General features: G+C 40.3%; 1 protein-coding gene across 2 annotated transcripts in view; it reads left to right on the forward strand.

Annotated features, from left to right (window-relative positions):
* Positions 1-13488, forward strand: part of robo1 (roundabout, axon guidance receptor, homolog 1 (Drosophila)) — a 201816-nt gene that overhangs the window by 47576 nt on the left and 140752 nt on the right. Inside the window, exon 1 of one of the 2 annotated variants that reach the window (XM_030152719.1) lies at positions 1997-2903. The exons of the other annotated variant lie outside the window; for it this stretch is intronic. Within the exon in view, the coding sequence (XP_030008579.1) occupies positions 2843-2903 (61 nt within the window). The 5' untranslated portion in view covers positions 1997-2842. Of the gene's footprint in view, positions 1-1996; positions 2904-13488 lie in introns of those variants that run through there. 2 annotated transcript variants of the gene reach the window in all.

Consider the following 13488-nt stretch of genomic DNA (forward strand, 5'->3'; position numbering starts at 1 on the left):
GACTTCAGACACAGGTCACTTTTATGGAGCATTGAAGAACAAATATGTTTGTAGGAGTGGTTAGACATTCATTGACTACTTTTGATTTTCATACTTACATAATACACTGTTGCCCATAAAGTTGGAACAGTTTTGTTTTCAGACACATTCTTCTTTTTATGACCTCTGCCAAGGAACAGCAGAGGTTATGTTTTCATCTGAGTTTGTCTGTTTGTCTGTTTGTTTGTCTGTTAGCAAGATAACTCAAAAAGTTATGGACGGATTTCCACGAAAATGCTGGGGGGGTGCAATTTTCAGGAAATGTTGATACTGCCACAGGGAAAAAATGATTGTCACAGTTATCTTTATCTTTAAACGTTATCAGCAACAGTGTACTCCCAAAAACAGGGGTAATCAACCCTGGTCCTCGAGATCTACTCTCCTGCATGTTTTAGATGTTTCCCTCTTCCAACAAACCTGACCATCATTATCAGACTTCTGCAAAGCTTGACGATAGGCTTATCATTTGAATCAGGTGTGTTGGAACAGGGATACATCTAAAGCATGCAGGATAGTAGATCTCAAGGACCAGGATTGGTGACCCCTGCACTGAAACAATCATGCTGTGTGTTTTTAAATGGTGTTGGCATACATGAGTCCTGATTATTCATTCATCTGTTATTTCATTCACTGCAGGGAAATCCTATTAATATTCTTCTCACTATAATATCAAGAAAGATCTCTAAAACCAGTAACAGTTTCATCACCTCTGGGCCTGTTCTCATATTTTTTTCATAGCAGTCATGTTGATATGTGAAAGAGTAACTGTTTACTGATTATTTTGATGCAGGTCATTCCAGTATGTGCTTAATAGTAATACAGTTAAATGGGATGCAGCTATTTTTCTAATACAAGTTAATGGTATTTGTTTCTGCCTTAACTGGTCAAAACATCTGCAGTGACTCAAGTCTATTACTTTATTCCTATTGACACCAGCTTGTGTGATTGGTTCCTATAACTGCCACTGGAGGGCGCTGTTTGGTTAGAAATCCACATCATGGAGAACACAGACAGGCCTGGAGATGAAGGTGGGCTCAGCTGGGGGTGTATGAAAGTCTCCAATACAGTGTCTTTTTTTTTTTTTTTTTTTTAACAACTTTGTTGTTGTTTTTTTCTCCAAAATTATATGTTAGACCTTTTCAATGCCAGAAAACTTGCATAAATGTAAATAATTTATCCCAGACCTAAAATAAATATCTAAGAGGTGCAAAGAAATAGCAGGCTGCACACTTTTATTGCATGTTTATATATAAGCCTGGGTTCATGAAGTAAAAATATAGGCCTATATATTTTTATATGAGTCTTATGTTTGTGTTGCATAGGTAGTCAGTCCACATTTTAACTGTACTAATATAAAAAAAATCATATTTTAGATACGATTGTATACACCCTAGCTCCAAAGAAAAGTAAGCTGTTTGTTTTTATGCAATATATGCTGGGCAAATCAGTAAAATAAGAAACTAACTAAATAATTACATTAAAAAGTCCCACTTTTTTTTAGGATTGCAAGCCTAAAAGTAACTGTCAGACCATCCCCCAAACAGTGCCATGTTTCCCCATGATCTTAAACCTAAAAAAAAAAAAAAAAAAAGACAGAATAAAAGAACTAATCCCTCATAAAGACTGTTATATTATTTTAATTTATGGGCTGCCAAAAGTAGCAAATATCAGATTATAAATGGACTATTTAACCACAGCCGACAAAGCAAACCCTTAAATATGTTAGAGCCATTAAATAATAACCTTTGAGATCCAGAAGTATACTTTAAGCCCCTGTAGGGATATCACTGGAGGATACTATTACGGTTGTTTTTAGTCTGGAACCGCAGAAGGAATAAAAACAACAGATCCGAATAGCTGTGCATGGTTCCTTGAAATGTTGGACATGAGTTGAAGAAAATACAAGCATCGGTGTATGTGTGTGTGTTTGTGTGTGTGTGAGTCTGCGGTGTGAAACTGGGCTGATCCAGGCGGGAAGAGGTTAAATTTCTTCTCTGGGAAACATTGTCGGGTCTATGGAGGGGGTAGAAAGGCGCACAGGCATTCCGCTTTTCCTTGAATGAAACGCAGTGGATATGAATCCGGATTTCCCTCTTTACGCCTGAGCTTCGGGATCTGCGACGCGCAAGAGGAGCGATCCGAGTTACAGCAGAGGAGAATCAGAAGAAAAAGTGATGGAAAAGTTGGACTGACCTTCTGTCTGGATCTGCTGGATGAGGGAGGACAGGACTAACGCGCAAAGTTTCCGATCTCAAGTGACAGATTGAAAACTGGACTGAAATGATGTGACTGCAAGGATAAGAGCTTTTACGCGTGGACTCCGGCGCGTTTATTTCACCCACTTTTTCCATTGGATTTATTGTTTTGTACTTTTCATGCACCACACAAAGGAAGTAAATATTTTTCAATGAGATCGTCTTGGTTGGTTTTCACACGCACGGCTGCAACGGGATGCGTTCAGAGAAAGGATAAAGCTCCGGCACTTCTAAACTCACATTTTCTACTTTAAACTCTTAAGCATTCAGTACTGAAACTAGTCATGTGTTGAAAAATCCTCCTGTTTTTCCACATTTCACTCCATTAAAGAAAAAAAAAAAAAACGCTGTGCGCAAGCAAAGCAAGCCCTTCACAAACTGGACTGTGGTGATATTTGCCTTTTTGTGACTAACAAAACCTGGACTATATATTTTCAGACTAAACCCTGTCATCTTGTTTTGCAGTTTGACATGAGGAAGCGGATGCCTGAATTAATTTTTGAATAATTTGGAATAAATAAGACATTTTCTTATAAGAGAGGCGTTGAATGATGTCTCCAACTTCTATTGGATTTGTATTTCTAGTAGGAATTCTCCATGTGTGCTCAGGTAAGAAAGTCATAGTATTTTTTTTTTTTTTCCCTCGTATTTTTTATTTTTATTTATTTATTTTTTCATTTATTGAGTTTAAGTGAAGAAACCTAAGCTCTAGGAAGTAATTTCATTTCAGATCATTGCATTAATATTTGGTGCCACAATGTATGCCCTCCAAGTGCATTGTATTTCCTGCAGGGGAAGTGTAAAGATTAATATTTGCAAACATTTCCCACATTGCACTTGGTTCTGCTTGTGCATGTATTAATAAGTCTGGGTCTTATGCTTCTCATCTATGTGCCTTTGTCATGAAGAGCATTATTTTTATGCACATGCCCACTGTTTTTTTTTTTTTTTCTTGACTCAGAAAGTCAAATCTAATGGCATAAAGGGGATGTCCTAAGTTTTAACAGCTGAGCACACATAAAGTTACACAAAGTGCTGAAGCTGTGTGGGATCAGTGGAGAACAGCAGCTATCATCGGTCATATAGACAGCAGGCAAGCCCCTATGGAGACCATGATTCCATGTATGTCATGATTCGCCCCCAGAATGACTCTTATTGCTGAGTGGCACATTTTTATGTTATGATCCGACAATCTGCAGCATATCGAATGCGGGATCTAATGTTTCAGCTGTGACTCTTGGGCTTGTTTTAATTCATTTTATAGTGTGAAGTGGAGCTGCAGCAGTTTGGCCCCTATATTAGTCCTTATTATCTAACACATTCTTCCTCCTCAGCCATCGCATTGATGTTTTTTATAGAGCCCCTGGACCATGATAGCAGGGGTTTTCCAGGTCAGTTGCTTTCTAAGTTACGAAGAAGCAAATGCCTACTGCCCCATTATCAGACATTAAGAGAACGGTGTCCTGAATGTGAGAGCTGCTGGGGTATTTCAGTCAAACTTGTACAAAGCCTGTATTAACTCCTGTAGCAAACTTGCCTCAGCTGAGAAACAGCAGTGGCATTGAGGGTCTTTACTGCTGTTTATTGAGACTTTGACACGTCTGTATAATTACCTCAGTGTGAGCCGGAGTAATTGTGTTCAAGTTAAAACCTGACAATCCATCATGGCCTGCACTTTCCAATTATTAGTCTGTTTCCAGATGTTTCTAAAAGTCTGAAGGATGAATGCATAATAATACAGAGTAGTGTCGTGAGTCAGTTGTGCACATTAGCAAACTGTTCAAAGTAGGTATTTTAAGTGTTTTATGTACACTTAGAAAAACATAAAGAATATCGTGGTTGACTTTGCTTGGATCTTATTACAGTGTATCGTCAGTTGCTTTCTGCAGAAATTCATTTTCCGTATTTAAATTTGACTCCTGCTTCCTCATTAGTTTCCTGAATTGACTCTTTGTTTTCTGTAAGGAGGTCGAGATGTGGCAATAGGAAATGCTTGTAACACCACAGCTTTTTGTAGGGATCAGTGTAGCACCTAAACAGGAAGTAGGGTCAGAGGTAAGCATTGAGAACTCTGTGTTGTTGGCTCCGTCTGCGTCCGCCTCAGCCGGATTTTGAGCCTGGGCTCAGTCAGTAATGGTCCTGTCCTGTGAAAAAGACCGTGAGACGCCATGGTTTTCAATTACGCCTCGCTGTGAGGATGTCTGGGGATGTTTTCTGGGGAGAGGCGTGAGAATAGGTCCTGCTAATAGAGATGGACTGGGCGGCAGATACGCAAAGGATTGGTCTTGGATTAGACGTTAGTGTCAGGAAAATTGGATTACACACCACTTGGCAGAGAAAGATTGTACATCTGCTGCTAATTGGAGGTTAAGCAACTTCATTTTGGTATAAGCAAGGTATCAGATCTCCCCAGTACATCCTTAATGGTGTTGAATGACATATTTTAAGTGGACATTAATCTTACATTTACATGTGTACCTTATTAAACTTGCATATAGCCATGTTGCACTAAGTGTTGCAAACTGATACCGCATCCATCTCATCTATAACCATATTATCAGGTAGTGTATCCTTCTGCAATACACTAAATGCTAGTTTTCCCTCCTTGAAGTTCTTGTCAGACCTTATATTCACAGCAGAGCTACTATTACAGTGTAGGTCAGCTTTTAAAGAAATTATATTCTGATCTAAAGAGAACTTAATTGGACAGATCTCAGCTTTTTCTTTGAGCTTTTGACCTGTTATTCATCTCTGCACTAAAGAAAACACTTATTAAGATGACTTACTTCCTCCACTTAATATGGGTTGATTTTGCTCCTGAGGCCAATATAAAGGTGAAAGTAGACTTTTTAATTTTGCTTCATCAGTGTGGTTGACAACTCGGAGTAATGTCCAAAGCCCAGGAATGTGTCTCTTGTGCTGCTAAAAAATATGTGTTGTTGGCACGCTGCCCTGCAAATCAGCCCTGGCCCCACAGCAGCACCTAGACCACGGAGTCTTGACAAATTGACTCGTAAGTGCTGATAAATTGCAAGGCCCTTCCACCCCCTACATCATGATGATATGACAGGACACAGCGGGCTGGGGGCCAATTAATGACCACAGACCACAGGTGAGACCCATCTCTGTCTGCTGTCATCTTACCATTACCTTTCACTTGGACTGAAAACAGACTCATTATAACCAGCCTCTCACAAATCCTGGTTTTAATAGTGTTTGCAAATAGTCATATTGATGAGAGTTTACCTTCCTGGTTTAATGGTCGTATGAGCAGAGCTGGTGTTGTCTTGAAACACATGGGAAAGATCAGTACATCTGTTCTTTCCCTGAGTTATTAAGTGGTACACCTATGTGAGGTGACAGTGTCCATTAAGCCATATCTTTATAACTTCCACTAATACACATTAATCTGATCCTAATCCAAATCAAGCAGGGTTTTACACCCTAAGATCCTTGGATTAGTCCGACTTTGGCTTAGTGAAACCACATGGAGGAATGCATGAGGAGGGCAGCCATGTCCTCTTCCTGTTCATGTGAATCTTGGCTGAGTAGTTAATGACGGAGTAGATAAACATTTCAAAGCAGTTTGTCTGAGGGCAGATAAATTAGGCGGTGACTCTTAATGATCTGCTTTCCCCAACTGCTCTTCCTTTAATGACCTAAAAGATCTGCTTAATTGGATTAATTAGCAAATCCATCTGACGTCAATAGTTTGTAATTTGCCGTGGCTGCGGCTCAACTGATAGGCATAGCAGAATCAGAGGATTTAGGCTAATTTATGGAACTGGAGATACATCCCCATGCCCTTTACACCAACCTCTTGATAGTTCAAATTCCTCAGGAATTAACTAGGCTGGTTTAGCACCGTTTAGTTTAGATGGTGTGAATTAAGACAGCATTGCTCATCAGTTGCTGAAGAGCTGTTCAAGTGTTGTTGTGATTCATTTAGTATCACTTTGCATGTCGAGCTGTCTGTCTGAGCTCCAAAAAAGAATAGCCAGACAGAGTTAATCTGCCTACACTAAGAATACTCTGGAGCATAACTTTATATAAGCTTTTCAGTCTGGACCTGGCTGATACTAAAAAGTAGCAGCAGTCACGTCCAGGATATTAGACTGGTGGGTCAGTCGGTATAGTTAATGTATCTTTTTCTGGCAGTTGACATGGAGGACAAACATTCCCTTTTGCCACTTGTTTTGGAAGTGATAAATGGCTTGTCCTTATAGGATGAAAGGTGTCGTCTGGTTTCTGTCTTCAGTGCTGCATTACAATTCCCACAGCTTTGTATGCTGTAATGAAAAATGCAAAAATCCATGTATTGGAGGCAGAGTAATCTGAGCAAATTACATAATGCTAATTCACATTTGATCCTACATTGCATATGCGTGTTTACTTGATCTAGCTTCATCATGGATTTATTTCCCCACGGCTTCACTAATATAGATGTGAGTAGGAAGAGGCGACGTAGAAAAGGGGTGTGTGTTTGTGTGTGGTTGTGAATGGGGGTTAAAGGAATCTCTTCATCCTCTTACCCATCCCCCTACATTTTTTTTGTTTTGTTTTGGCCCAATTTTTTAAGACTTGCCTTTTTTTGTGGCTGGTCAGTGCAGAGCCTCTTCTTAAATAAAGCAGCCCGACACGCAGTAAAAGCCTGTGGGGACGGGGAGGCCGCATTGTGTCCCCTTAACAGGGCGATTGTAAGGCATGGAGGAGGGGAAGGGGAGGTAGTGGTGGTGGTGGTGGTGTTGGTGGTGGGGGCTGCAGCTACACAAAGGCTACCCCAGGGTGTGGAAGGGGGTTGCAGGAAAGAGAGTGGAGGACAGAGCAGTCAAACATACCAAGATACACCAGCTCTGGGAATACTCTTGATCTGGCTCTCGTGTGCTCACGTTGCGTATTCTTCCTGGTCCCTCATGGCAGAGAATGTGCTGATTAGGGTGATAGCGGTAGACTGCGAGGCAAGGACGCTGGTGTTGTTTTTGCTTTTAAAGGTGGACATCTGGGGGAAGAGGTGAGGTGGATTTTTAGAAGTGCTGAGCAAATAAAAGATCCTGGTTGATAGCTTCAGCGTTGCGTTGCGGCTTTGGTTAGGGGTAGCACCGCCAACATCCCTCATGTATCTAAATTCTGCATGTTCAGGAACTCCCAGAAGGCTCGCCCTGGGCCTGACGTTTGCTGTGGTGGAGCAGCTATGCCTACTGTGGGGTGCTCTGTCTTGTGCATTTTAAAAAGGCTCAGACCTCCCTCCCTTTCATTTTCTCCACTGGGGAGACTGAGAGATGGCATTGACGACAGCCTTTCCCCAGTATCCTTCTTTTCTTTCTCACTCCCTGAGCTCAGGCCTCCTCCCAGCCTCAGTGACCATTCTATTACCCTCTCATCGCAAGGCCTGGATACACTTTTGAAATGCTAAACCTCTCTTTGGTTATAACTGACAGGGGAAAATACCATTAAAGAGGCTGAGAGGAATAGATTAAATTAGCAGTTAAAAGAGAGACTGCTAATTAGTTGATTAATGTCTTAGGTTCCTCCCCCTCTTAGCCATACTGATGTATTTAAGATTCCCTCATGTGACAAGGTCTCCTTTCTTTGGCTTTGATGGCCTCAACATCCATCAGACATTATTTCCTGTTTATTCTGAATTTTTCAACTAGTCCACACAGTGCAATTGATCCAATCCATTAGAAAGACACTCTCATCCAGAGCTGCATCAGCAACTTTATGTATGTATGAGCTCCTCAGGGCTAATTCTGTCACACAAAGACAGTGATAAAAGTAGGAGGGGTGCGCTCTATTTAAGAGGAAGCGCTGGAAAACATAATTAATGAGAAGGTGACCTTGCAATTCACTATTACAAGACCTCTTTTGGAGCTGCTCCCACCATTCAGCTGTAACCATGGTGAGGAAGCTTCAAATAAGTCAGTGAATATCCAACACGTAAATACACTTTGCTCTGCTCCAGTAGATTAATGCAAAAATATTTATCATCAGGACCGCAGCTAATGGTTTTGTTGATTATCAATAAACCTGCTGATTATTTTCTCCATTCATTGATTACTTGTTTACTGTATTAAGAAGCAAATGGTGTTTAGTTGTTGCATCTCTAAATATCAATTTCAGAACCCTTTTGTAGTTCAACTTGTGCTTAAACCTACTGTTACCATTTAAATACATACCCTATATGCAACATAACATTAATCTCTAACATTACTTTTTTATATACTACCACTGTATGAGTTGTGTATGTGAAAAGTGTGTCAAAGCCCTTTGAACTGGAATAATAATCTGATATTGAAAGCCTCAGGCATTTCACCATCTTTTAGGCTTTTAAACAAACTTTTCACTTGTGGAAGATTTGCAGAGCTGTTTATTGGGCCTCCCTGTTACAATCTGAGTCTCCTTCAACTTCCTTCAATACTTCTTTTCTGCGATCACTCCCTCTCTCTCTCCCTCCCGCCCACATACCTTTTCTTTGCTTTCACAATGAAAGCTCTAATTGAATAACAATTGTAGTTGCTGGATGAGAGACAGGTTCTTCAGGCTTTAAGCACAAGATTGCTTTTGCATTTGCCCTCATGTCTGTCACTAAGTCTTAATCGGAAGCTTCACAGCTCCAACTATTAAAAGTGCACTTTAGGTTTACAGACTAACCTCCATTCCTCCATGCACTTGGCATCAGTAATCTCACTTTTTTGCCTTGGAGGACATTGTTGCGAGACGTCTGAAGGCTCGTGATGAATGCTGTCGTTCTTGACTGTTGTGATTCTTTCTGACATTTAGCCTTGACAACTGGTGTTTATCCCTTCTCTTACTTTCATTCATGTTCCCCTCTATGTAGAGCAGAGTATTCACTCCTGTCTCCACCTCTGCACTATTTTTTAAAATATTTTTTGGGCACTTTTAGCTTTCATCGTAGTGACATTATAGTGACAGGAAAGACAGGAGAGAAAAAAATGAATGGCATGCAGTAAAGGCAACTGAGATGCCCCACCTCTGAACATACTTTAATGAAAACAATGAGCATCTTTTGTAAATATTCCATTGTATGTAGAAATGTATGCGACTTCCCCCAAAACAAATGCCTTTACAATGAATTTTGAAGTTGCTTTTAAATGTGCATTATGCTAACAGTGTTAACAACGTCTATGGAATGGGCCTGAAATTGACATTAATTTTCCATTAATTTGTTTTTAGACTGACAAGGCAAACTATACTCTTCTTCATGTTTTGCAAATCACTTAAGTTTTTGAGTTGTGAAAAGGCCTGTCTACTTATTAGCTCCTTCAGTGATCGCTTCTGAAGTTTGGAAAACAAATTAAGTTTCAGTATCACTGGAAAAAGCAGAGTTGTCCTCAGGGTGGTTATTTCCACTTACAAAACAGTTTGAACGGCGGTTGGTGATAGGGATATTTTCTATCTTGCATTTGTCATCGCAGCTGTCTCGCACACACTGGGTTGCCCCTCCTCCTCCGTCTCCAACTCTGGAGCAAAACAAGATTTCTTAAGAAATTTCATTCAGATGTCTGACAGTATTTCTGTTATCAGATGTAGAAAACAGACAGATGGGAATTAAGGAACTGGGAAACGTTTATGATCAAGTCATTTTCAGTTACATGAAAGGAAAACAGTATTTTGTTAGATACATGCTGTACCTGGACAGTTGGTATGTGGTTTGAGGAGAGGACGTGGTAAGTGGGTGCTGGAAAGCAGACAGGGTAGTAAGCATTTGTCTGCAGAAGGAAATTTAATTTTAATGCCAGACTGGGCACAGTCTCCCCTCTATGGACGTCTAGAAAAAGGCTTCTTGGCAGACTTTGCCCCTTCATTAATTTTGACCAAATATTTACTGTGCATCACATGGTACTTTAGTTTTTCCAGGCCAGGTTTTGAACAGTTTGGGGCGATTTGTGTTCCATTTGGCTGGATCCGGGCCATGCCCCACTCAGCAGGCCCATGCTGGTGTCTCTGGGATCCTGCCACATGAGGAACTGGCTCCACTGAGTCTTAACCTACGCTATGCCTCTGGGAGCCACGTTTGACTTTAATAATACCTCATATCCTCAGCTATGAACGGTTTATGAACCACTGCTACGGACATACATGCATGCACATACGCAAGCCTGCACACATTGACACTCCAGTGTTATGTGCTCTGCGCTTACCCTTTTAACCTAAAGGGCAGCAGAAGGAAATGTGCCAAGTTTCTGCACTCACACATTACTGTTGTGCCCTCGACTGAATGCTGTAACTGAAATTCCCTTTCAACACCCAGCTGTCTGAGATTTGCTTTAGAATGTGTTTGGCCGAACATTTAGAATAGCCTACATAAGCGGTTAAGGTCATCGGCTGTGCTCTCAGGGACTGTAACACAACACTGGTCCAGCAGTAGGCCTGTATCAGTGCCTCCATCAACTAAATAACATTTAAAAAGCATTAGGTGCTTTTTGGCCGTGCCTGCCCTGATTCACTTTGGCATCTCTTCAGAACTGTTCTTTTTCTTGGCCCTAAGCCCAAATGCCATACTCTCTGTGGCTGGACTGTGCCAGCCGAGTGTGCTGGTCCCTCTCCCTACCCTACTCCCCCAGCAATGTGTTTCCTCAACTCCATACCACCTTTCACAGGCATCTGATGGAACAGAAATACTGCACCAGGTCTACTCAGTGACCTTGGGAAGAGAAGACACTATACTTAATTGCTATAGACACAAAAGTGATGAGGCAGCAGATTTTCTGTTGAAGGAGGCATTACTGCAACTCTTGTGGTGTCATTTCTGCAATTATGACACATTATACAATGTAAAATAGTCATCCCATCCACTTGTGCAGAAGCTTTATTGTGTAGCATTTCCATGTTAAAATATCTAAAAGCATCTGTTATATATTTTGTTGACCTCTGTACTTACATTATATGGACATTTTCCTGACAGTGTTGAGTCTATATTTGGTGATGCTCATATTTAATGTTACTTATGACTATTTCATTATAATGAAAAAGAATTATGAGATTATAAACTCACTATAATATGAATAAGACTTCAGTACATTACCTCTCACATAAACATGATTTCTGCCAGAATAACATACCAGGTGACATTTTCATTAATAATGATGGTGACAGCAACAACTACCATGATTTTAAGTTACATCAAAATGTCATAGAACTATGTCATGTATTATTAGAGGGATTAAGCAGCATGATTATAAGGACTGCATTGTTTCTGTTTCTGTTGCTGCAATCTAACTAAGTGCATTTACAAATGGACTATTATTCCAAAATAATTCCAAAGATAATATTATTCTGAATTTGACAAGTGTCATGTAGAAAGCATGTGGCATATTCTGAATTAGGCCCTTTTTAGGAGTGGGATTTTCCAGTTAGTACATGTGGGGTATGCTCATATTGTTCTGGTTTCATGAGGATTCAGCCCATACAGTGAATCAAACCAATCAGAATTAGACATTATGACAGAGGATATCAGTGGGTTCTTGGATATGAACAAATATCTTATAGATGACCTTATCCAGAAAGTGTTTGAAGGAACAAAAGAGGGATCTGCCACCACTGGAAATCTTAAGAAAAAGCACTACTTTTAATGCATTATCCTCACATAAACAGAATTGGTGAGATATTAATTTTCATTAGCTATGTAAACAGTTTATTTGGATTTTTGTCTTTATGTGCATGTACACTACCAGTCAAAAGTTTGGACACACCTGGTTTTGCTTTATTTTCATGACTATTTACATTGTAGATTCTCACTGAAGGCATCAAAACTATGAATGAACACATATAGAATCACGTAGTTAAAAAAAAGTGTGACGTAACTCAAAGCGTATTTCATATTTTAGATTCTTTAAAATTGCCACCCTTTGTTTTGATTACTGCTTTTCATATTCTTGGCATTTTCTCGATGAGCTTCATGAGGTAGTCACCTGAAATGTTTTCCAACAGTCTTGAAGGAGTTCCCAGTGATGCTGAGCACTTATTGGCTATTTGCAGTCCATGCCATTTAAATGAGAAGGTGTGCCCAAAACGTTTAACTGGTAGTGTAAGTATACTCACTATGATTCCAAGAACCTTTTATTAGCTTGATTTTTTTCGATAATAGCGCTTTAGGTTAAACCTCTGACACAAAATGTATTTGCGGTTTGTGTATCAGTCCTGGAAGCCTGTTGGTGCTTTAACTCCCTATTGTTTTGATTGAGATCCCTTGTGGCAGAAATTATATACCATGCGTTTAACAGTGTTTATAATGGCTACTTTTAACTATATTAGTTTTTGAAATATTAAACAAATTGTTTTGCTGGAAAACAATTTTATTGATCTCTCGAGGATTTCTAGTCTAGCAGCTCATGGAGGAAGTTAGGAGTGAGACTGTGGCTGTTCCCTGTTGGGAAATAAATGTACCAGCATATTCAATTACCCCTGCTTCTCTTTTCCTGCTGTAGCTGGCGGCTTTGATGTATCACTGAGATCGCACTGGTCAAACCTCATTAAAAACTGGCAATGCTGGAAAACAAAAACAAGAAGTAATTGCCCACTCGTGCTCCCCTGTGCTTCTGTTCCATAATCCCTACCATGCTCCAACCTTGACTGTGCTGCACAGAGAAGCTTTCTAATGGAGGGTCTAAGCCTGGCATCTGGGCTCCATATTAATTACAGCTCTTTTCCTGGGGTCTCTGCCCTGCTGAGGGAATGACATCCCTGACACTGGTGTTGGTTTTCTTCCTAGGTCATCAATCTGAATATGCAGAAGGAGCTCGAAGAATTTCAGGGAGTCCACGCAGAATTCCTCGTAAACATACACTGTGAATAACTTGATAAATTGATACTACTTAGACAGAAATATGCGCAGACTGACTCTTAGCTTGCATCCATCCAGCTCTAGTGTTCAGCCCATCTGCCTGGTCTCCAGAGCCAATTTGACAGGCAGCTTCCTAACAAGCATTCCAGTCTTTTCCACTACCGATTTCCAACTTGCCTCTGTGAGAGGATATAATAAAGCATAGGAAGTACATTTATCCTGCAGGAATGAATTCTGCCCTCGTGGCCTTCTGTGGAGTTTGACAGCTTTTATTTGTGTCTAATGACACTCACTGGAGCAGCTTCGCATCAGGAGCTACAACTCATCCACAATTGTGTCCCCTGGGTTATGTTGAAAGTGCATTATTTTATAGTATAGTTTTCCCTGCCT

The sequence above is a fragment of the Sphaeramia orbicularis genome, chromosome 13 (genome assembly GCF_902148855.1).
Source record: "Sphaeramia orbicularis chromosome 13, fSphaOr1.1, whole genome shotgun sequence".
Taxonomy (NCBI): domain Eukaryota; kingdom Metazoa; phylum Chordata; class Actinopteri; order Kurtiformes; family Apogonidae; genus Sphaeramia; species Sphaeramia orbicularis.